Raw genomic sequence first — 26,233 nt, forward strand, 5'->3', positions numbered from 1 at the left:
CAAATAGCTAATATCCAGCCTATATTACTTGGGAAGACACACATACCTCACACCCTCCTTACATTACTGAGAGAGACACACAGAGCTAACATCCTGTCTATATTACTGGGAGATACACACAGACCTCATATCCAGACTATATTACTGAGAGAAACACACAGAGCTAACATCCTGTCTATATTACTGGGAGATACACACAGACCTCATATCCAGACTATATTGCTTGGAGAAACACACAGACCTCACATCCAGCCTATATTGCTGGGAGAGACACAAACCACTAATATCCAGCCTATATTACTGGGAAAGACGCACAGACCTCACACCCTCCTTATATTACTAGGAGAGACTCACAGAGCTCATATCCAGCCTATATTACTAGGAGAGACACACAGACCTCACATCCAGCCTATATTACTGGGAGAGACACACAGACCTCACATCCAGCCTATATTACTGGGAAAGACACACAGACCTCATATCCAGCCTATATTACTAGGAGAGACACACAGTCCTCACATCCAGCCTATATTACTGGGAGAGACACACAGACCTCACATCCAGCCTATATTACTGGGAGAGACGCACAAACCTCACATCCAGCCTATATTACTGGGAGAGGCACACAGAGCTCACATCCGGCCTATATTATTGTGAGAGACACACAGACCTCACATCCAGCCTATCTTACTGGGAGAGACACACAGACCTCACATCCAGCCTATATTACTGGGAGAGACGCACAGACTTCACATCCAGCCTATATTACTGGGAGAGGCACACAGACCTCACATCCAGACTATATTACTGGGAGAGACACACAGACCTCACATCCAGCCTATATTACTGGGAGAGACATTCCCACAAGTCTGAAACTTGTATCATGCTGAAAACTTCTTTTTAAGGGGGGGGGGAGGGATCTTAAAATGAGTGCAATTTTATTAATAATAAATAACCACTAACATATAGAACATTCATTATTCTACGTCAAAGGTGCCCACATCCTTAAAGAACTCTGAATGGAGAATCCCTGTGTTGGGCTCTGTCTCTTTAATACCTGCACACAGAATGTAGAGAATCCCATTACTGTAAATAAGAACCTGTTTGTACTTGGATTTTTAGGAAACACTGGGGAGAAGATGTAACAAAGCAAGTGAAAAACATTTACAAAGAAACATCATTCATACTTTGCAAAACACGTTGTGCTGCCCGGACTTCAGGGCTTGTACGCCTCGTCTTCTAGAGATGCATCACTCTGCAAGACAGGAGGGAAGACAGACGGATAAATTAGCAGTGTGCACAGATCAATGGACAGGTGCATGGAACATGGAGGATCTGAGGCCGCTCAACGCCAGGTGCATGGCTGCAAACACCAGCTGATTATCATCCAGGAGAAAAAAGGCACTAGGGTGGGGGGGGGGGGGGGTAATCACCAGCTTCTTTGAAGGAGTTAATTGCTGTTTGATGTAGCTCTGAAATCGCACCCATCCCTATTACAAGGCCCGAGCCACTAAGATCAACTCTGTATAAAGGTGATGATAATATAAAACTAGGTATAGATTCATCATTGCGTAAGAAAAACTTATTGTGTTTCAATTCTTCCTCAAAACCTTTGCTTGCGGTCAGTGAATGGAAACACGATGGATAGTCTGATCGGAGTCTGACCAGCATAATCGGACCGATTTTCTCGGATGGAGAACATACGGTCGTCTACACCTGCCCTAAAGAGAAGTTTGGGAAACCTCCATCAGTCCAAGACAAACAAATGACACTGATGGTAAAATAAAGAAAATGGATGAACATCACATCCGGCACATTGATGCAAATTATCTGATTTAGGAGTGGGAAGTGAACCCAGACCTCGTCCAGACGCCCGTGAATCACATCCGTTTTTCACGATAGAACTTGTACCCGTTATGCCAGGGGGCTGTTCACATCTCCGGACTCCTTTGTGGACCGTGTGTCCGTTTTTGATCCACATTATGAATGAAAATCAGTATCGCCCATACAAGTCTATGGGTCAGGGAAAATGATTGTCATCGGTGCATAATCCGTGTGCTGTCCGTTATTAACATTGTGATTAATAGGAAAAGCTTTGTAGTTTATGTTTTCATACGTGAAAATCATGAAATGACGATGATGGTAAAAACTGAAACGCTGACCAAACACTGATGAGAATTGGACCGTAGGAAAAATCACAAATGTCTGAATAGCTATGATCACATTATCAGTATTTGATCAGTATTTTACATCAGTATTTGTAAGCCAAAAATCAGGAGAGGAACAATCAGAGAAAAAAATATAATACAAACACATCACCACTTCTTACTTGGCTTACAAATACTGATGTTAAATACTGATAGTGTGAGCGAGCCCTAAGGCTACGTTCAGACATTAATACATATGCATATGAAGGTATTGCGGTTGGGTCAGGAGACCTGCGGCCGCTCCGTGCATTGTGGACTGTATTCAGACAGTGACACATGGGTGTGAATGCATCTCTGCGCAGGAGAAGGCGCAGCGCCCCCACCAGCATGGAGAATTTCAGGAGAGGAGTGCGCTGGTGTCATAGTCCCGCTGGTAATTATCGGCCATTTCAGCATTCAGTAATAATATTATATTCCATGTGACATAGTCATCTATTGTATATAAGGATTATTATTCTTGATGAAATAATGAAGCAGAAAATGGCAAAGGGGACAGAAGTGCAGCCGACTTCATAAAAGTTCAAGACACTGAGGACAATGTAATTGCAGTCATCTGACAGCGCTGCAGGCGCGTTACCAGCAGATAATCCCTGTAATGTTAGACTCGCCTGTTATGTCTTCTTATCATTAGCCGCATGGTCAAAGCCAGTGCGAGGAGCCCCCCAATCACAAAAGAGGCCACTGCTACATATGAAGCCACCGCTATTATAAATGACACATGACAGATAGATAGCGGCACATTATCAATGGTGATTTTATCTGGACACTTTATAAAGGGGGAGTGAAAATCAAATTGCTCCAAATTTGCCAAGATGGTGAAAGCTGCATGTTAGAGGTGACACCATGAGACACTGAAGGAGGAACTCACAAATAGATGCTGTAAGTGCCAAGACGCTTGGTACTGCGCCCCTGCTAATGGTAAAGCCACAGCTGCACTTATAGAAGCACCAATAAAGTCATAAAAGCAACACAAAAAGCATCAGGATTTCCACCAGTGGGTAATAATCCAGCACTGGCCGCACAGCAGTCCAAAAATGGGTCAACAAACAAGAGGGTTGCATTAGATTTGCAGCATTATGGAAAAAAAGCACAGCAAAAAGTGTAAATATTTTTTGTAACATATTTGTCAAGAAGAAATAGAAAGTGACCAAAAGGAAATGGGCAGGGTACAAAATGCAACAATGTGCTCAATATCATGCCAAAAGTGGCACAAAGTACCGGCTTCTGTGGGACATCCTACTTGTCGGTACAGATTGTTTTAACCATATGAAACAAAGCTTGGAAGTTTTAAGGCCAGGTCTACACAGCGACATGTGTCGTACGTCAATAATTCTCAGACAAGTCACACAAGCAAAAACATTTCTTCGACTTGTCTGTGACTTGATGTCTTGCGATTATTTTAGAGCTGTAATTCTGCTGTAAAAAAAAATGGCAGATAAGCCGCACACAGTCTGCAGCTGCATGTGACTTGCACTGACATCTATGGCATGTGAAAAGGGAATCCAATAGGTTTGGAAACACTTGCAATTGTGTTGCAATTTCAGTGTCATCGTGGATCTCCAGCCTTAATCTTTAAAGGGGTTATCCAGGGTTTTTTCTATTTTCCCTGTAGGGCTGAGCACTTAGCGGCAAGTAATTGCTAACTACCTGCCTGCGCTGCCCTGCGGCGATCTCTCCCGGCTCAGGGCAGTCGCAGATTGCTCCTTCCTGTGACGTCACGCGGTCAGAGCAGTTCCTTCTTTTCCACTCCTGTGTCTTGGTGATTGACAGTCGTCTCTCCGCTACATCAGAAAAGTCGGTGTTAATACATACTAGTAAAATCGTGGATGTCTGAATGAGGCCTATGTCTGCCCTATTATTTGTACGCAGCCCATATTACGTGTTATCACACGCCATCTATATCAGCAGGAGGAGCGATAACCGGAGGCAAGTGCAATAGGGCCAAAAATAAGGACACTTCAAAACCAAAGTTTATTTCACAATTTTTTCACAAGAGAATAATTTACAATATAATAACAGTATAATATATTACACATAGAACACAATCAGGGTGTATTATATACAATGTATCACATCTCGCCCTCTCTATAGTGTACAGATCATGATCTGATTGTCCAGTGGTGATTATAACATATAGCACAGGTATATCATCCGTGTACACAGGAACGGGAGGGATCTGGGTGATCACAGGGTGGGATTATAATATCCTTGCTCCGGGACACGTGCCCTGGACAGTGTACTTAGTAAACTTCACTTTTTTAGACCATGAAATATTCATCCTGGTAATGAGGACATGAATTATTGCGCAGCGTTACGCTTCCTGCACTGAAGTCTGTGTCCCGGGGACTTCACTGACACTAATTGTCCTTTAATTCCAGATGGTCAGCACGGGCACATTGGCCTCAGAGGGACATCTTCACGTCTAAACTCTATTTGCTGTGCAGTTAAATGCAAACTATTGTTCTAAGTTATCAGCCATAGGGAAAGGCGAAACTGTAGTATTCTCCAATAAGATAACTGACAATATCATGTACCACCATGTTCACTACTGTAGGCCACAATTCCCCAGTACTGAGACCCCCCAAACACCTTCTCGTCCATACTGATATCAGTCGCTCTTGGTTACTTAGGTCCTCGTCATCATTTGCAGTTATTTTATACAGTTTCTCACCTTTGGCTTCAGTGGATCATGGAGGTGCAGTAAAGACATTCAGCTTAGTCAGGTTTGAATTAACAACCACTTAAGTCAAACGTGTGGTCGGAGATGTCAATTTATTTTTCCCTTAGCAAGGGGGCATCAATGGGCAGAAAACCAGCTCCTCCCCGGAAAAAGAAAAGATTAAGGCTGTGTGCCCACGATCCGGAGCCGCTGCGGGTTTGACGCTGTAGACTTATACAGCGTCAAACCCACAGCGTCCAGATGTTACAGCATAGTGGATGGGATTTGTAGAAATCCCATGTCCACTATGCGTCTGGGGATCACCCGCAGAAACTGACATGCGGCGCATCTTTCCGGACCGCACCATGTCAATTTCTACGGCAGGTCCGCATGCGGGCTTTCCCCGTAGACCTAACCTCTATGAGGAAAGTCCACAGGTGAAAAAAAAATGGCTGCCGCTCATTTGCATAATGATCAGCAGCCGCCGGCAGCTTTTCCGCAGCGTCTGGGCCGCATCATGGGCACATATCCTAAAAGAGTTGTCCACTGCTTAGATCAGTGTTTCCCAAACTCCAGTCCTCACAGCTCCACAACAGATGAAGCTTTCAGGATTTCCTTAGTATTGCGCAGGTGTTGGAATTATTATCAATGCATTAGAAATGGTCACAGGTTCTCTCATCTGTTAAATCCTATGGAAATCCTGAAAACCTGATCTGTTGAGGGGCTGCGAGGACTGGCGTTTGGGAAACACTGACTGATGGCCAATCTGTGGCATATAGGATGTCAATATTAGATTAGATCAAACATTCAACACCTCCAGCAATCAGCTTTTTTTGCAGTGGAGGACAGATGTACACAGTGTAGTGGGCACTCCTGGGTCCTGCAGCTCAGACTCCAGCAGCGTCCAGAAGTACAGGTTACAGCCCCAAAACACCACAGCTCCATGCTCTGCATAATGGCTGTTCTCAGGTACTGCAGTTCAGTTAATATACAGGTGCATCTCACTAAATTAGAATATCATCAAAAAGTTAATTTATTTCAGTTCTTCAATACAAAAAGTGAAACTCCTATATTATATAGAGTCATTACAGACAGAGGGATCTATTTCACGTGTTTATTTCTGTTAATGTTGATGATTATGGCTTACAGCCAATGAAAACACAAAAGTCATTATCTCAGTAAATTAAAATAATTAACAAAAAACACCTGCAAAGGCTTCCTAAGCATTAAAAAGGGTCCCTTAGTCTGTTTCAGTAGGCTCCACAATCATGGGGAAGACTGCTGACTTGACAGATGTCCAGAAGGCAGTCATTGACACACTCCACAATGTCCCAGAGTCTGGAGGAAGAGTGGAGAGGCCACAATCCAAGCTGCTGGAGGTCTAGTGTGAAGTCTCCACAATCAGTGATGGTTTGGGGGGCCATGTCATCTGCTGGTGGAGGTCCACTGTGTTTTATCAAGACCAAAGTCAGCGCCGCCGTCTACCAGGACATTTTACAGCACTTCATGCTTCCCTCTGCCGACAAGCTTTTTGGAGATGGAAATGTCATTCTCCAGCAGGACTTGGCCCCCGTCCACACTGCCAAAAGTACCAATACCTGGTTCACACAACAGTATCACTGGGCTTGATTGGCAGCAAACTCACCTGACCTTAACCCCATAGAGAATCTATTATAGAGAATCTATGGGGTATTGTCAAGAGGAAGATGAGAGACCCCAGACCCAACAATGCAGATGAGCTGAAGGCCGCTATCAAAGCCACCTGGGCTTCCATAACCCCTCAGCAGGGCCACAGGCTGATCCCTCCATGCCACAGGCTGATCCCTCCATGCCACAGGCTGATCCCTCCATGCCACAGGCTGATCGCCTCCATGCCACATTGCCTCATTGATGCAGTAATTGATGCAAAAGGAGCCCGACCAAGTATTGAGGGCATTTACTGAACAGACATTTCAGGAGGATAACATTTCGGATTTTAAAAACATTTTTCAAGCTGTTATAAATTATTCTAATTTACTGAGATAATGACTTTTATGTTTTCATTGGCTGTAAGCCATAATCATCAACATTAACAGAAATAAACACTTGAAATAGATCACTCTGCGTGTAATGACTCTATATAATAGATCCCTCTGTGTGTAATGACTCTATATAATATGAGTTTCACTTTTTATATTGAAGAACTGAAATAAATTAACTTTTTGATGATATTTTAATTTAGTGAGATGCACCTGTAGATTAACTGAACTGCAGTACCTGAGAACAGCCACTATGCAGAGCATGGAGCTGTGGCGTTTTGGGGCTGTACCCTGTACTTCTGGATACTGCTGGAGCTGTACACAACACACAGTGGTGGAGTTGCCATATGTCGGACACCCCCAATATAATAATGATGACTTACCCGAAGGCCATTAATATAAAAAAAATAGTGGACAACCCCTTTAAATCTGTGCTTCAAGCTGAGGCAACTTGTCTATTAACAAGGTTGTAAAACTTTTCTTTATAAGTTAGAAAGTTTGACTGTTCAATTCAGGTCCGTGATTCATTGTCATTAAAACTGCTCATTATTAACCCTTTATTGCAATCCAATTAAAAACACATTATTGGTGATAAATGTATGATTGTTAGTGGGGGGCTGCTTAGACCCCCACCAATCCTGAGAACAGATGTCCCAAAATCTCGTTCCCCTATATGAAGGGAGCAGTAATGAGTGTGAATGGTCACATATGCTCACTACCGCAACATTTAAAAAGGAGACCTTAGGACCCCCTGGTTTTTGTGATTGATTGTTCCCCAGTGATCATACAGGTAGTTCATATGCTATGTATAGGTGATTTATATTGTTTGCAGCACAACCCCTTTAATAAAAACAACAGATCAATTGTATACTGCACTATACAGCATTTTACCATAAAGTGTTCGGAGACCAAAAATGTGATCAAGTGGGATTTCCAGTTTTATAATAAATAAAACAATTATTCTGCAATTTTCTAATAAACTTTGGGTTAATTTTCAGGGTCTCTGCTTGCGGTCATTGAATGAAAACATTTTTGTTTACAACCAGAAGTTACAAAACTTCTAAATCAACTATGGATTTTCAAAATTAACCCTTGGATTTCTCCTCTGGACATACAGTTTGAGGCCACGGCCCCACTATCAGTATTTGGTCAGTATTCGGTCAGTATTTTTTTCTGAGGAGTGGGAGCCAAAACCAGGCGAGGAACAATCAGAGAAAAGGTAGAATAGAAACAAGTCACCAATTCTGCATTTATCATCCACTCCTGGTTTTGGCTCCCACTCCTGAGAAAAAATACTGACCGCATACTGAGAGTGGGGCCGTGGCCTGACATGCCAATCTGGACAATCCCCTGTGGGCATTTCCCTTCACTGATACATGGTCACAAACTTATCAGAATGGTCGGAAAAATTGTGTTGTGGCTGATAATAAATTGTGTAGAATCCAAACATTTGTAGCAAACGCTGAGAGGTATTAGGACTGTATTCAGCCTCTGAATATAAACAGCGACGTTCGCTTTCACTGACAGCTGGCAGAGGGCTGGAACATGGCGAGGAATTAAAACAAAAAGTTAACTAGAATTTTGTAGAACTTTTCAATCTCTATTTACATAAACCTGGAAACGGGTGTCTGCCTTGTACGTTAGTCACGGGTTTTTTTTGTGTACAATTTTAACAAAAAAAAAATTGTGCCACAAAATTCTTCAAAAACGACACGGTGAATCTAAAAAAAAAAACTAATATTGACTCCACGTCAGACAGTTGTCTGCACTGCTATAAGCCTGAGATGATAGCGCAGATCTCCTGGCTGCACAGACCACCGCCGGAGGCTAGGCAAGTCGTGACTATCCAAATCGGACTACAAGTCTCAGCATGCCCCTAAGCTGAACAACAGCTGGGAAGTCACATGCTATCCGGTAGAATAAATAAAACCGTCACCTATAGACAAACATTATTCTGCGGAAGTATTCCTGGTATGTGGCTCAGACGATGTGTCATCCTGTCCTTCAGGAAGATGCTAGAATGTATCCAGGAGTCCGCGGGGGATTCTAGCAGGTGTGAAGGTTTTTATTTAATCTCAGGTTTACATGTAATGAGCTCGAAGTATCCGTAGAACGTTCTAGCTGTCAGCCGGAATAATTGTTTATTAGAGCGTATGTGCCAGGTGATATCTGCCGCTGTTAACCCTTTCTTACACTATCTGCTAATGTATAGATCACTTTGGGTCCCTGGTTACAGGGGGTTCGGGTGTGACAACCACAATGCAGAACCTACGTGATGCTGGGCCTGTATGAAATTAGTAATACACGGCTAGTTTCCTACAGAAATAGCGCCACTCTTGTCCATTGGTTGTTTGCGGTATTGCAGCTTTAGTAAAAAAAAAAGGATGAGCTGCAATGTCAGACTCCACATTGTGTTTCTAAAAAGAAAGCAGCCATGTTTTTTTTTTTCAAATATAATACAACCCCTTTAATATCAGTCCTTAAAAGGGGTTTTCCGCTCCCTTTTTTTAAAAATTACCATAGAGTAGGGATGTTTCTAAAAGAAACAAGCCATAGTTAAGACCAAAACCCCAGAATCTGCTCCCCACTCCACAAAACCAGAAGAGATGACATCCGGCCCACCAGGGACCTGACTGCCGAGTGCACTGCATGGTCCGGATGTCATCGCTACCGGTGGAGACCGGCGGATCAGCAGTGCGGGAGCCGCAGCTGAATTCCTGTAGAAAGTACGGCTTGTTTCTTCCTTTTATGAGCATCCCTACACTGTGGTGACGTAAAACCATTTTCTGTTCACACTTCTGACATTCACGCTCCAAAGCACGGACCGTGGGTCTCCTGACGTGAACGCAGCAGCCCCATATAGGTCTATAAAGTGATTAAGTTCAGCAGCGAATCTGCACCTTTCCCACAATGAAGGCATTTACAGTTGCAGATATCACTGTGGTAATTTCTCTTTGGAAATTCAACGATCTTGTAGAAACGTTAATGTCTGCAAATTTTCTGCTGCAGCTCCAAAGCAAATCAGCGTCAAAATCTACAACAAACTCCATGCGTTACATGTGGATTTGTCGCGGACTTTGATGCTGATTTGCTGTGGATTTATCTCTTCTGCAAATGTGGTAGAACAAATTGTATTTTCAAATGTTGGTAAAATCTCATGCACTTTGCTGCCGCTGTAATACACTGCGGATTTATCGCACACAAAGCCGGAGAGAAAAATCAGCATTGTATCTGCCCCATGAGAACGTTCTCTTCCAGTCCTCAAAGGTTTTTTCACTCGGCTTTCCCAGGATCCTGAATGACCCATCCCCCCTAGTTTTACAAACACATATTCAACCCTTATTTGCCACATATTTCACATTATTGCTGATCAGCCGCCTAGATGTAACTAAATACAGCTGAAAGATATTGTCTCCCTCAGTAATTTATTCTTAATTACACAGAAGAAAAAAAAAAAAAAAAAACCTGTCTGAAATCTTCTTTTCAAGAAATGTACATTGTGTAGTTTCCCGGTTATTCCTCCTGGAAATGCAGTTATAATAAATTGATCATTGGACAATTCCATTCATCTCGTCTGGATAGTCTGACACTTATCAAGTATTGGACGGCATCAGGATCTGCAGGGAGACGCCCTACTGACGAGGGAATGGTAATTACCAAAAATCCATCTATTTAATTATTTCCAGGAGGGATAACAGAGGAACAGCACAATGCAGAATTTTAAGAAAAGATACTCCAGTATTGTTATTCATGGAGAATGCAGATATTGTCTAAAACAGCGGAGGGGGTTGGTTCCTTTGTAAGTCTTTGGTCAGATTAATTGTATTGAGCCATAATACGGCGTCCATAAAGTGTTTTGGGTCCCACTCTACCTCTGTGTTATCCACATGTATCCAGCAGGAATACTGCTGTTATATGGAAGTATTCATAGTGTGCCGGCACCATATGGCGTTACATATTACGCCGCCATGCAGTATCCTTGCACACGGCTCTGCCACGAGACCTGAAGCAATAATGGATCCATTTACACACATTGATCACACTTAACCCTAAGATGATCTAGGTCTGTCATGGTGGAGTTTGGCCTCGCCGTCCTGCTCTTCTTCCTCTGGCGGTTTTTGGCACATAGTGGCGGTGTGATATTTCGTCTCTCTACTTGCATACGCTCACCCACTCCGTGATCTGACACTCCTCGCACACCACATAGCAGCACCAGTGGAATTTGCAGTTACACCTCTCGCTGCGCGTATGCCGCAGGATGTTGTGGCCGCGGCCGCAGCACAGGCTCTCGCAGTTGTCCATTCCTGGGCTGGTTTTGTTGCATATCCGCCCCTGCGTCCCCGATGAGTCCAAATGGAGCTCCTGCTCGCAAAAATCCGGGGACTTCTCAAAATAGACCAAGTCTGTGACGCCAGCCCGTCTCCTGTATGGAGCGTGAGTCTGGTCCAGCTGACCCAGCTGTCCGTTATTACGGTTGTGAGGCCGGATCAGGGTGGCTATTGCAAACCTTTCCTTCAAGAGAGAGCCAATCATCCGAAATTCAGGCGTCACCTGCCAACAAGTCTTCAGCTGGCAGCTGCCGGAGGTGCCGTGACATTTACACTTCCTCTTCATGTTCTCCATCACAACCTGGGAAATGAGCAAAAAAAATCGGTTACACTAAATCCTAGAGTTCTGTGCTGTCCATGCCTGGTACCAAGAGGCGAAGACCCCAATAACACCTTATACTTCTCACAGCTGGGGGTTTGTTACAATGCTATCCAGTCTAGAAAATGCTCTGGGAGCCAAACACATCAAAGCGCAAACCTCCCTCCTGCCCTGATCGATACAATGTATCAGTCTGTCATTCAGGCTTCAGCTCAAAGAGATGTTCTAGACCGGATACAATTGTAGCAAACTCTCAGCTGTGGACAATGAACGTTATATGGAGATCAGGACGTGTTTTATACAATATTGTAGGGTGTTTTACACTTGAGATTCTTTATGACTCTTGCTGTTCTGGGACCTGGGATCAGTGCGCACCAAGATGCGGCTTGAGAAACCTCCTTTAAGGATATAGAAACCTTAATGGACATTTTCTTTTTTTTTATTTTGGATTAAGAATAATTTTTGCACCTTTTTTTTTTACTTTTACAAGCTCACCAAAAGAGAGCTTGTTCTGATGGGAGAGTTGATAACTCTTTTGAGTGAAAGTTGAGCTGAACTTTAATGTCATAAATCATTGGGAGATTGAGCTCAGAAAAAAAAGAGTTGCAAGGGAGAACAAACTCTCTGACAGATTCTCTGTTAACTCATTTTACAGCTAGCAATGTGCAGGGAAAGTGCCATCAAAAGTCAAAGAATGCAAATTTTTTAATGAAACCCAAGTTTAAAAGTTAGTTTTCACCCAAAATGCATGCATTTAAAAGCAACTTGTCAATGTCACTGCCTCTGTGCAATGCTGGATACGGCAATGTAAAATGTTATGGAAGATACGCATTGGCACCATCCACCGTGCCATTATTTGGGTTTTATTGAAGAGAGAATTAGGCTTGTGCACCAATACACCCACCCATGCACTTGCAAACCTATGAGTGCACTTGCAGTCCTCGGCTCCTCTTTGCTCCTCCCCGCTGACTCTGCCCCGCTTCTTGATTGACACTGGAGAGCAGACGTGACTTTCTGCTGCAGCGTCTCTGTCTCTGCTGTCAATCAAGAAGTGGAGACCGCCGAGGCGGGAAGAAGCCGAGAGGGGCGGAAGACTGCAAGTGCACCGAGAGCTCCCACCAGTACCAGACTAATTTGCATATCATTAAAATCCGAATTTCAGCTAATTTGATGGTGATAGAAAAGCGGAGATCTTGAAAGTGATGAGTTGAAACAGATTTGATTAGAAAGTTGAGGAGTTTTATTATTCAATGACCAGGGGCTTCAGTCACTGAAAACTAGAAACCCCCTTGAAGCCGGATCCTGTTGCAGCTTTTCAGGGGTTAACAATATATATATTTTTTTTGCTACGACTGTCAATATGAGACTTTGTGAATAAAAGGAAGGCTTAAAGATTTATGGAAACAAGCCTGGAGCAAATTGGTATGAAAGCTTAAAGCTCTCCTGACAAGTTGTTTTCTGAAAAGTGGTACGCGCCCCGCAGGTGACGGCGGAGGTCACAGGTAGGGCAGGCAGCAGAGGGGTTAAGGGTCACTCTGGAGTTATGCTGCAAGTCGCTCGCTCTGGGGCACGACAAGCGTCTTGTGCCCCTGACAGTTATTAAACGTACGTGTAATATGACAATGGATACAGCGCCTGGAACGGTGCCCGCCACATCGCTCTATTCTCACAGGGGATCTGTCACCTACATCTTATCTTATACTATACTGAGACTCAGTCGTTCTCTGGTTGAAGACTTTTTATTCTATTTTCTGTACATGATTTTACTGCCGGCCATCTTTCCCGAACGTCTGATAACAACGTTTAGAGATTTGCTTTACAGCAGCTACATGGGCCAAAGAAAGCAGGAGAAAACGTATACAAGGGTGTGTTGTGAGCATGCTGTGTAACCTGTGCCGAGGTCATTGTACAGGAGGGGAGGAGGTGAGCTGTGCCATCACCTATTGTGAATGGTGGATCCTGTGTTATCAGTCATTGTACAGGAGGAGGAGGTGAGTTGTGACATCACCTATTGTGAATGGTGGATCCTATGTTATCAGTCATTGTACAGGAGGAGGAGGAGGTGAGTTGTGACATCACCTATTGTGAATGGTGGATCCTGTGTTATCTACTGTATATAGAGGTGTTATCAGTCATTGTACAGGAGGAGGAGGTGAGCTGTGACATCACCTATTGTGAATGGTGGATCCTATGTTATCAGTCATTGTACAGGAGGAGGAGGAGGTGAGTTGTGATATCACCTATTATGAATGGTGGATTCTGTGTTATCTACTGTATATAGAGGTGTTATCAGTCATTGTACAGGAGGAGGAGGTGAGCTGTGACATCACCTATTGTGAATGGTGGATCCTATGTTATCAGTCATTGTACAGGAGGAGGAGGAGGTGAGTTGTGACATCACCTATTATGAATGGTGGATCCTGTGTTATCTACTGTATATAGAGGTGTTATCAGTCATTGTACAGGAGGAGGAGGTGAGTTGTGATATCACCTATTGTGAATGGTGGATCCTGTGTCATCTACTGTATATAGAGGTGTTATCAGTCATTGTACAGGAGGAGGAGGAGGTGAGTTGTGACATCACCTATTGTGAATGGTGGATCCTGTGCTATCTACTGTATATAGAGGTGTTATCAGTCATTGTACAGGAGGGGGAGGTGAGTTGTGATATCACCTATTGTGAATGGTGGGTCCTATGTTATCTACTCTATATACGGATGTTCCTATAGAAGTGCTACTGATTGATTTTAACTATTTAGTGCCAGCTGTAGTTTAAAAGAACACAATGAACTGTTATCTTTTTGGAGGGCAGCTGTCACTTTAATAGTTAAAGGGGTTATCCCATAAATAAAAGATGGCTAGACACAATGATGAAAAATAGCCCATATCGGCCTTTGTCCCATGTGTTTGGACAGCTTACATTATATAACTTTATCCTCAATCTACCGATCCTTCGGGGATCACCCTGTCCTCACACTCCGGTTCTATCTGTGCTTCCTTGGTGGTGATCTCTCTCCGCACAGACTCCCACTCGCTGTGGATCCGTCCTGCGCTCATTTTTCGCCATGTTTACATCGCAGTGGTCACAGTTGTCATTTTGTGTAGCCGATTACGAGGTCAGAGAGCTTCGCACGTCGCTCAGCTGTTTGGAACTTTGGGCCATTTTGGAAACTCAGGAAGCTCTTTTGGCCGCGCCGTCTCATCCGTACGTGATGGGGATATTTTACTGATCATAGCTTTGCCTATACTTAACGGCGATGGCCATCGTAGCAACTCATTATATTTGTTTCTCCTACTGTTACAGCTCCTGTGCAGGTCTATGTGCATCCATGGTAACAGACCACAAACACACCCTGTGTAGTCTGATGCCCCTTCTATCTGTCCTCTACGTCTTACATACATTTGGTAAATTAGCAATAAGTATGAGGCAGATGAAAGTTAATGTGACTGTAGGATCAGACTGCCACCATGGAGACACATACAGTACAGACCAAAAGTTTGGACACACCTTCACATTTAAAGATTTTTCTGTATTTTCATGACTATGAAAATTGTGCATTCACACTGAAGGCATCAAAACTATGAATTAACACATGTGGAATTATATACTTAACAAAAAAGTGTGAAACAACTGAAAATATGTCTTATATTCTAGGTTCTTCAAAGTAGCCACCTTTTGCTTTGATGACTGCTTTGCACACTCTTGGCATTCTCTTGATGAGCTTCAAGAGGTAGTCACCGGAAATGGTTTTCACTTCACTTGTGCCCTGTCAGGTTTAATAAGTGGGATTTCTTGCATTATAAATGGGGTTGGGACCATCAGTTGTGTTGTGCAGAAGTCTGGTGGATACACAGCTGATAGTCCTACTAAATAGACTGTTAGAATTTGTATTATGGCAAGAAAAAAGCAGCTAAGTAAAGAAAAACGAGTGGCCATCATTACTTTAAGAAATGAAGGTCAGTCAGTGCGAAAAATTGGGCAAATTTTGAATGTGTCCCCAAGTGCAGTTGCAAAAACCATCAAGCGCTACAAAGAAACTGGCTCACATGAGGACCGCCCCAGGAAAGGAAGACCAAGAGTCACCTCTGCTTCTGAGGATAAGTTTATCCGAGTCACCAGCCTCAGAAATCGCAGGTTAACAGCAGCTCAGATTAGAGACCAGGTCAATGCCACACAGAGTTCTAGCAGCAGACACATCTCTACAACAACTGTTAAGAGGAGACTTTGTGCAGCAGGCCTTCATGGTAAAATAGCTGCTAGGAAACCACTGCTAAGGACAGGCAACAAGCAGAAGAGACTTGTTTGGGCTAAAGAACACAAGAAATGGACATTAGACCAGTGGAAATTTGTGGTTTGGTCTGATGAGTCCAAATTTGAGATCTTTGGTTCCAACCACCGTGTCTTTGTGCGACGCAGAAAAGGTGAACGGATGGACTCTACATGCCTGGTTCCCACCGTGAAGCATGGAGGAGGAGGTGTGATGGTGTGGGGGGGCTTTGCTCGTGACACTGTTGGGGATTTATTCAAAATTGAAGGCATACTGAACCAGCATGGCTACCACAGCATCTTGCAGCAGCATGCTATTCCATCCGGTTTGGGTTTAGTTGGACCATCATTTATTTTTCAACAGGACAATGACCCCAAACACACCTCCAGGCTGTGTAAGGGCTATTTGACCAAGAAGGAGAGTGATGGGGGGCTACGCCAGATGACCTGGCCTCCACAGTCACCAGACCTGAACCCAATCGAGATGGTTTGGGGTGAGCTGGACCGCACAGTGAAGGCAAAAGGGCCAACAAGTGTTAAGCATCTCTGGGAACTCCTTCAAGATTGTTGGAAGACCATTTCCGGTGACTACCTCTTGAAGCTCATCAAGAGAGTGCCAAGAGTGTGCAAAGCAGTCATCAAAGCAAAAGGTGGCTACTGTGAAGAACCTAGAATATAAGACATATTTTCAGTTGTTTCACACTTTTTTGTTAAGTATATAATTCCACATGTGTTAATTCATAGTTTTGATGCCTTCAGTGTGAATGTACAATTTTCATAGTCAGGAAAATACAGAAAAATCTTTAAATGAGAAGGTGTGTCCAAACTTTTGGTTTGTACTGTAGGTCTGCACAGGAGCTGTGTACACCGATGGTAGGAAAGTTTTAATGAAGTCTATTTGCAAAACTACTTTATTTGTAATTTCGGATGCAATGGAACAATTAAAGGAGTCAATCTTTCCTGCTGACATGCTGCATTAGTAGCACGCTCTAATTAGCTCCGTGAACACCTCAAGCTCTGATTCGGTTAGAAATATGAACAGTTCTGGGAATATTTGCCAAAAATGTCTCAATTTTTATCCAGAAGGGACTGTTTTTATTTACCTCCAGAAACCGCGCCTCTCTGGTCTGTGGGCTGTGTCGGGTATTTCAGCAATCACAGAAATCACTGCAGTACCTGGTGCTGAGCGGCCCCTCTCTCTGCCTGGGGTCCCCACATCTCCCGACATCCACCACATATGTAAGGCAAACGTCTGGAAGATTTGTATGGAGCAGACTCACGAACCATGACCGCTCCATAACCAGTGGGTGCCGGCTGCTGACACCCTCCGGTACCTGCTGCAACTGGAGCGAGCTCTGATTGCTGCAGTTTAACCCCTTACATGCCATGGTCGCTAGCCACTTTAGATGCCATGTTTGTAATCTAGGTTTGTCACAGCCATTGGACTCCTGTGAAGCAATCAAGGGATCCCGATGGCTTTTGTAATAAGAGCTGAGTGTCTATGGGGCATGGGGGGCCGATGTGAACCTTTGATACAGGGCCACGGATATTCCTATACATTCCTGCTGCCCATTGCATTGTGAAGGGTTCTCAGCATGGGTAAAGGATAGTGGATAGGGATGAGCAGATCCGTGGATGTTCAGATTTGAGCAAACTTTAGTCCAAAGTTTGGTTCGGGTACCAGAACTCTACCCGAGCTCGAAGCCCATAGAAGTCAATGGGGACCCAAACTCTCTTTCTCGCGCTCTCTTTCTCGCGCTCTCTTTCTCTCGCGCTCTCTCTCTTTCTCTCGCGCTCTCTCTCTTTCTCTCGCTCTCTCTCTTTCTCGCGCTCTCTCTCTTTCTCTCGCTCTCTTTCTTTCTCGTTCTCGCTTTCTCTCTTTCTCGCGCTCTCTTTCTCGCGCTCTCTTTCTCGCGCTCTCTTTCTCGCGCTCTCGCTCTCTCGCGCTCTCGCTCTCCCTCGCTTCTTCTCTCGCGCTCTCTCTCTCGCTCTCTTTCTTTCTCGTTCTCGCTCTCTTTCTTTCTCGTTCTCGCTTTCTCTCTTTCTCTCGCTCTCTTTCTCTCGCTCTCTTTCTCTCGCTCTCTTTCTTTCTCTTTCTCTCGCTCTCTTTCTTTCTCTTTCTCTCGCTCTCTTTCTCTCGCTCTCTTTCTCTCGCTCTCTTTCTCTCGCTCTCTTTCTCTCGCTCTCTTTCCTTCTCTTTCTCTCGCTCTCTTTCTCTCGCTCTCTTTCTCTCGCTCTCTTTCTCTCGCTCTCTTTCTCTCGCTCTCTTTCTTTCTCTTTCTCTCTCTCTCTTTCTCTCTTTCTCTCGCTCTCTTTCTCTCGCTCTCTTTCTCTCGCTCTCTTTCTCTCGCTCTCTTTCTTTCTCTTTCTCTCTCTCTCTTTCTCTCGCGCTCTCGCGCTCTCGCTCTCTTTCTCTCGCTCTCTTTCTTTCTCGTTCTTGCTTTCTCTCGCTCTCGTCAGCATCCAAACACTAAAACAGGCTTCTCGGGAAAAGTCTGTGTTTGGAGTTCAGCACCGGACACTAAACTTCACCGTTCGGGTTCGCTCATCTCTAATGGTGGGTCTTCTGAGTCTGACGGGTTTTGTTGAGGGTCAGTAATCTTTCTCTTACCCCAGTGGTCTGTGAGCCACTAATCTCACGTCTGTTCCAGCATTACACTGTCTCGTGTCTTAGTGATTGTGACCTATAACGTTCTCTCTATTGGATTTCCAAGAATTGCTACTTACAGGTTGTGTCCAACTTAGTTGTCAATTCTTCCAGTGCATCTGAGATATAAAAGTGGCAAAAAGAGCAACTAGTCTCTTAATAACCCATCGTTTTATGCCTGAAGTTCTGTGCAGACCAATGTGTCTCCATGGTTACAGACTACAACTGATCCCTGCGTAGTCTGATCCTGCAGCCATATTTTCTGCCCTCCTACTTATAAGGCCATGTCCAGATGACTGTATTTTCAGACTAAATAACGGCACGTGGTGCGGATTTCTGGTGTGGATTTTCTCTGCAAATTTAGTTTCTTTCAATGTAGAGGGGTGAAATCCACAGTGAATTCTGCTGCAAACCATTGAAAATCCTCAGCATACAGATTTTACTCGGGCCAACATAATAATAATAATAATAAATAATAATAATAGTTTATTTTTATAGCGCCAACATATACCGCAGCACTTTACAAATTTTAGGGGGGACTTATACAGACAATACAGAATAAGCATATCTCATATCGAACGGAGTGAGGGTCCGGCTGCTCGCGAGCTTACAGTCTATGAGGAAGTGGGGGAGACACAAAAGGTAAAAAGTACATATATTGTATAATGCAGCCTTGATATACTGAATAGGATAAATAATAATACATGGACTGGTCGCCAGCCAGTATGTGTGCAGTCCTGACAGAGGCTTTTATGTGCATGGTTGGTTTGAACCCGAAGTTGAAGAAGATTTTAATATGGGGGAAAGCTGGGATGGACAGAGTGTGTTTAGGTGATACGCCAGTCTAAAGAAATGTGTTTTTAGGGTTCGCTTGAAACTGTGGGTATTGGGAATGTATATTAGGAGGATCAGACTATACAGGGTGTTTTATAATCTGGAACCACTGACGCACATAGATCTGCATAGGTGCTGTATACACAAAACGGTAGGACATTTTTAATCCTATGTTTGTTTTTTTTAAGTTGTATACATTTTTACTTCAGATGCTTTGGAACAATAAAAATACATTAGTTGTTAAAGTTTCATGTCCTGTATGAACCTGCCAGTGGATCGAGGCAATTCCAGGTGAAAAACACAATCTGGGAATGGTGGATAAGTTTTGCCTTTGGGTTCTTGCCCTGCTGATGCCATGTGGGAACTCAGCCTACAGCTCCGGGTCCTCATTGTATGAATGGAGCAGTCTCCGGCATGGGCAGCTCGCTGTGACACTTGATGACATCATTATATTGATGGCATGATGTCATCGCCTTGCTGTCACCCTCCTCCTCACACTTCTCACAGGCCTCCATGCTGTGGGGTTTTGTACTGATTGTGGCCCCTATGACTTTGCGGCTGGTCGCACCACTATGCACCTGTGTGAGAACCTTTGGGATGCTTTTATGTTCCCTCCGGCTTCTCGGCATGGCCCCATTGTGCGGCGGCAATGCTGGGTCGATCACAGCTGTGATTTTTTACCAGGAGCTTGTACAGGTGATTTGTGTCATTACAGAAGATGATCATTAACATCAAACACAGCAAAGAGAACAAGAGAGGAGCAAAGATCAGAGGCGAATACTCCGCACCCAGTGCCAGAGCCCAGGACCGCTAGGAAGATGAGAGGAGGGGATAATGTGCGGAGCGGCTCAGCCTCAGAAGGGTCTGGATCTCATAGATCCCACAGCCACAGACACAACAAACTGCGGCTCCAGGATCCCAGAGCACTACAACTCCCAGCATCACCCCATATACAATTCTAATCTACTCTATACGTACAGCACTACAACTCTCAGCATCACTGACTGCTGAACATGATCATAATACAGTTATATTATACTCCGTACATAGAGCACTACAACTCCCAGCATCACCCAACCGCTGAACATGATCATAATGCAGTTCTATTATACTTTGTACAAAGAGCACTACAACTCCCAGCATCACCCAATATGATTCCAATACAATCCTAGTATACTCTATACGCAGCGCACTACAACTCTCAGCATCACTGACTGCTGAACATGATCATAATACAGTTCTATTATGCTCCGTACATAGAGCACTACAACTCCCAGCATCACCCAACTACTGAACATGATCATAATACAGTTCTATTATACTCTGTACATAGAGCACTACAACTCCCAGCATCACCCAACCACTGAACATGATCATAATACAGTTCTATTATACTCTGAACATAGAGCACTACAACTCCCAGCATCACACGATATGATTCCAATACAATCCTAGTATACTCTATATGTAGAGCACTACAACTCTCAGCATCACTGACCGCTGAACATGATCATAATACAGTTCTATTATACTCTGTACATAGAGCACTACAACTCCCAGCATCAACCAACCACTGAACATGATGATAATACAATTCTATTATACACTATCCCTAGAATACTACAACCACTAACATGATCCGACCACAGGACATGACAGTAATACAATTCTGTTAGCTCTACCCGCTTTTGTGCAGAGTAATTTCATAACGTTTCTTTACAGGGGTCAGAGCTCCTCTTTATATTGATGATTTGGGCTTTCTGCAGCCGCCACTAGGGGGAGCTCACTGCATATTATTGAACTTCACAATAAAGCTGAATGCTGTGAGCTCCCCCTAGTGGTGGCAGTGGGCAGTCAGAATGTTAAAACTTCTCTAAACAGCAGCTCAGTTCTTGTTATACTGCTATATTATGAGAATGACTGCAATCTAAAATTACCTGGATCTACGAGGTTTACTTTAAGAATGTGATTAGACGTGTATGATCCAGGGAAGGTCTACCTCCCACCCCCCAGGTACCTGATATGTCGCTGTAAGCAGTGATGGTAATGGGGTTACTCACCTGCCGGCCCACCCTGTTGTTGTGCAGCCTCATACGAGCATGAATGTCCCTGTACAGCTCCCGAGAATCCAAGAAGTCCCTGGAGAAGCGTTCTCCGTACTCCACATCCGGACTGCATCCTCCCCACTCCCAGGAGTCCTGGGGCCCGGGTGCCTCCGCCGGCATGTTCTCCATGACCCCATGTACCATGCCCTTCCCACGGTTCATGGCTTCCATCTGAAGTCTGTGGAGTTTAGCTCTGAAGGCTTCCTCGTCTCCTCTCCTCTTTTCATCGCAGCCGCACGATTTCAGTTTACCCATGGAGCAAGCATTGGAGACGGCATGCACCACTCCGGCGGCAGCAATGGCGTAAGCATAGGCGCTTTCTCTGAAGCCTGGAGAAGAAAGAGGGACACATGTGAACTGGATGCAAAGCTCTGCGAAGTATCAAATGTGTACAGACAGGCTGTGGAAATAAATAGGAATATTCCGACTCACTGACAGCAAGCAGAGAGATTGAAAATGGTGAGGAATTGAAACAGCCACATCTAAGAGCTGCTCTCAGAAGCCACATGTCATTAAAGGGTTAGTCCGCTTGTACACTGAAGGCACCTCACTACCGGGGGGCCTCAGTGCGACCCCCGTTGTGCAGCGCTATCACTGACCACACATATGCCGATCTTCATTCATTTCTACAGGAAGTTCTGAAAATTGCAAATTTTTAATCTTTTATACAAAGTAACACAAAGAGCGCTGGCTACCTCTCCATTCCAGAAGGGGTTAATGGGGGGCCGTTCTTAACGTAGACACCGGTCCCAGATGGAGGACCCTCATCTGTCCGACATTTATGGTAGATGCCATTGAAGTCCAAGATGGGACAATCCCTTTAGGCCACGGCCCCACTATATTTCAGTTTTTCTTTTTTAATAAATTTGCAAAAATTTCTACATTTCTGTTTTTTTTCAGTGAAGATGGGGTGCAGAGTGTACTTTAATGAGAAAAATAATGAACTTTTTAGAATTTACCAAATGGCTGCAATGAAACAAAGAGTGAAAAATTTAAAGGGGTCTGAATACTTTCCGTACCCAATATACGTGCATTCTCGGCTTATTGAATGTGCACGTGTTATCCCTGGGGACAGTGGTATAAGCCGCTACCAGAGGAGTCTTAGATCTTCTGAGAATATAGGACTGGGAATATAGAAATTATAAATGCCCAGTTCATTTTCACATTTGCTGCATGAATTTCGACCCTGCAATATACATTAATTGGTTGTCTGGTCCTGCTGAAATTAGAGGAGTGTGAATGCCCCCTTAAGGTTGTGTATGGAAGCCTTAAAGGGGTTTTCGGGCTTAAACAAAAAACCTGTACCTTGTTTGTTTAAATAAAACAAACTGTGCTTTACTCACTCCTCCAGTACAATTTTAAGTCTCCGCCACAGCTCCAGATGTCTGCTATTGTCTGCAGAGCACCCCTTTAGTTGCTGCATTTATACATCAGTGGTCAGTCCACAATATCCAACCTGGCCGCGGAAAATATCATTAGCATTCTCTGGATGCACCCTAAACTATATGGACACCTCTGGTGGCATTTTCTTATTTAAAGGGTTATTCCCAACATTTAAATATATTATCCAGACAGTCGGCAGGCCACGCCACTGCTATGGGGCCCGTGAGCTGGGGGGCCTCGAAGCAGCGGGGGAACGAGGAGGATAGGTGAATATTGTATTTACGGGGGGGAGGGGAGGTCGTGGCGGTGGAGGAGCGGGCACACACAGTAGCCGGCTGGTGGAGCTACCACGTGTGCCTGCTGCTAAAGGGATATGAATATTCCCTCTGCTCCACTCCCATGGGCGTGGAGAAGAATGGATATTCATTCTCTTTAGTAGCGGGCACAGAAAAGCGCTGAGCCGCGGCTCCTGCTGACAGTGCCCGCTACTAAAGAGAATGAATATCCATTCTTCTCCACACACATAGTCCCAGCGTGGAGAGGTGTGAATATGCCGGTAGCTCACATCAGCCTCTGAGAGCGCTCGCTGCTCAGATGCTGACATGAGCTGCTGGCAGACAGGTGAGGAAGGAAGAGGAAGGAAGGGGAGTAAAAGTGTTTATTTGTTTTAGTGATTGGGCCATGCATACCAGGATTGGGGGATAAGGGGGCCACACATACCAGGATTGGGGGATGAGGGGGCCATGCATACCAGGATTGGGGGATAAGGGGGACATGCATACCAGGATTGGGGGATGAGTGGTGCCATACATACCAGGATTGGAGGATGAGGAGGCCACACATACCAGGATTGGGGGATGAGGAGGCCACGCATACCAGGATTGGGGGATGTGGAGGCTACGCATACCAGGATTGGGCGATGTGGAGGCCACGCATACCAGGATTGGGGGATGTGGAGGCCACGCATACCAGGATTGGGGGATGTGGAGGCCACGCATACCAGGATTGGGGGATGATGGGTGCCATGCATGCCAGGATTGGGGGATGATGGGTGCCATGCATGCCAGGATTAGGGGATGAGGGGTGCCATGCATACCAGGATTGGGGGATGAGGGGTGCCATGCATACCAGGATTGGGGGATGAGGGGTGCCATGCATACCAGGATTGGGGGATGAGGAGTGCCATACATATCAGGATTGGGGGATGAGGGGGCCACACACACCAGGATTGGAGGATGATGAGGCCATGCATACCAGGATTTGGGGATGAGGGGGCCACGCATACCAGGATTGGGGGATGAGGGGGACATGCATACCAGGATTGGGGGATGAGTGGTGCCATACATACCAGGATTGGAGGATGAGGAGGCCACACATTCCAGGATTGGGGGATGTGGAGGCCACACATACCAGGATTGGGGGATGATGGGTGCCATGCATGCCAGGATTGGGGGATGATGGGTGCCATGCATGCCAGGATTAGGGGATGAGGTGTGCCATGCATACCAGGATTGGGGGATGAGGGGTGCCATGCATACCAGGATTGGGGGATGAGGGGTGCCATGCATACCAGGATTGGGGGATGAGGAGTGCCATACATATCAGGATTGGGGGATGAGGGGGCCACACACACCAGGATTGGAGGATGATGAGGCCATGCATACCAGGATTTGGGGATGACGGGGCCACGCATACCAGGATTGGGGGATGAGGGGGACATGCATACCAGGATTGGGGGATGAGTGGTGCCATACATACCAGGATTGGAGGATGAGGAGGCCACACATTCCAGGATTGGGGGATGAGGAGGCCACACATACCAGGATTGGGGGATGATGGGTGCCATGCATGCCAGGATTGGGGGATGATGGGTGCCATGCATGCCAGGATTAGGGGATGAGGGGTGCCATGCATACCAGGATTGGGGGATGAGGGGTGCCATGCATACCAGGATTGGGGGATGAGGAGTGCCATGCATGCCAGGATTAGGGGATGAGGGGTGCCATGCATACCAGGATTGGGGGATGAGGGGTGCCATGCATACCAGGATTGGGGGATGAGGAGTGCCATACATATCAGGATTGGGGGATGAGGGGACCACACACACCAGGATTGGGGGATGATGAGGCCATGCATACTAGGATTGGGGGATGAGGGGGGCCACACATACCAGGATTGGGGGATGAAGGAGCCATATATACCAGGATTCGGGGATGAGGGGGCCATATGTACCAGGATTGGGGGATGCGGGGTGCCATACGTACCAGGATTGGGGGATGAGGGGTGCCATACATACCAGGATGGGGAAATTTACCAGTAGCTGCTGCATTTCCCACCCTAGGCTTATACTCGAGTCAATACGTTTTCCCAGTTTTTTGTGGTAAAATTAGGGTCCTCGGCTTATACTCGGGTATTAGTTAAAATATACAGTATTTTAAAATCAGTGAGTACGTCGTGCCCATAATGCTGCAGGACTATGGGCTGCATTATACTATATGGGAGCTGCATTTTACCCTTTGGGGTGTTATGTAATATACTGTATGGAGGACTATGGGGAGTGCATTATATTCTATGGAGGACCATGGGAAGTTCATTATACTATATGAAGGATTATGGGGGGCGCATTATACTATATGGAGGATTATGGGTGGCGTATTATACTATATGGAGGATTATGGGGGGCGTATTATACTATATGGAAGGCTATGTGGGGCTATTATAACATTTTGAGGGCTATGTGGGGAAGTTTTATACTGTATGAAAGCAATTATACGGTGTGAAGGTTTGTGTGGAGTCAATCATACTGTTTGGAGGGCTAGTGTGGGTCATTATACTGTATGTAGGCCCATTATACTGAATAGAGGGCTCTGTGGGGGTCACAGTTGGGGGATCATACTGTGTTGGGGTCACCATACTCTGCCTTGGGAGTTGAGGTAGGGCACAGTAGGGTCATTTTACTGCGCATGTGGAGGCTAATGTGGAGGAATGCACCATGGGGTTATCATACTGTGTTTGGGGGGCACTTTTATTGGCATCATACTTTATGGGGGCAATGAAAGAGGAATCTAGGACTTCAGCAGGAGGAAAATTACTATGTAAAGGCTGGAAAGTTGTGAGATCTGCTCTTCTGTGACACAGACAAATATTTTTTTATTTTTTGGGGGGTGAAGGGGTGGGGCCCAATTAGAGCTTCTGCTATGGGGCCCCATGATTTCTATGTACGCCCCTGCCAGGTGTAAGGGGGAAGACCGGGGTGTAAGTACTTCCAGAACAAGGGATCCGGAACTGCCGGGGCCATACCTCTCGTTGCAGGGGGAAGACAGACTGCGAGCACAGGTGTCCAGAGTGAGAGCTGGGAGGTCAGGTGACTGGGAAATTGGTGGCGTGGCTAGACAGAGGGGGAGACGAGGACTTTTGCGCGGGAAAGCCGCAGGAGAGTCCCGCTCAGGAGAGCAGTGTGAGAGGG

The 26,233-nt window shown here is 45.2% G+C and overlaps 1 protein-coding gene and 1 long non-coding RNA gene across 2 annotated transcripts in view; one reads left to right on the forward strand and one right to left on the reverse strand.

Annotated features, from left to right (window-relative positions):
* The window catches only part of LOC141161892 (uncharacterized), a 122,590-nt gene extending 121,202 nt beyond the window's left edge, over positions 1-1,388 (forward strand). The window contains exon 4 of the long non-coding RNA XR_012250703.1: positions 1,123-1,388. This is a non-coding gene — a long non-coding RNA (uncharacterized lncRNA). The remainder of the gene's footprint in view (positions 1-1,122) is intronic.
* Positions 1,389-9,221: 7,833 nt separating this feature from the next.
* WNT10A (Wnt family member 10A) overlaps positions 9,222-26,233 on the reverse strand; it is a 46,172-nt gene continuing 29,160 nt past the window's right edge. Inside the window, exons 3-4 of the mRNA XM_073647386.1 lie at positions 21,340-21,713; positions 9,222-11,513 (exon numbers count right to left, since the gene is read on the reverse strand). Of these exons, the coding sequence (XP_073503487.1) occupies positions 11,037-11,513; positions 21,340-21,713 (851 nt within the window). The 3' untranslated portion in view covers positions 9,222-11,036. The remainder of the gene's footprint in view (positions 11,514-21,339; positions 21,714-26,233) is intronic.

Source organism: Phyllobates terribilis, unplaced genomic scaffold (assembly GCF_046119375.1).
Source record: "Phyllobates terribilis strain yellow unplaced genomic scaffold, ASM4611937v1 Scaffold_9__5_contigs__length_417890890, whole genome shotgun sequence".
Classification (NCBI taxonomy): domain Eukaryota; kingdom Metazoa; phylum Chordata; class Amphibia; order Anura; family Dendrobatidae; genus Phyllobates; species Phyllobates terribilis.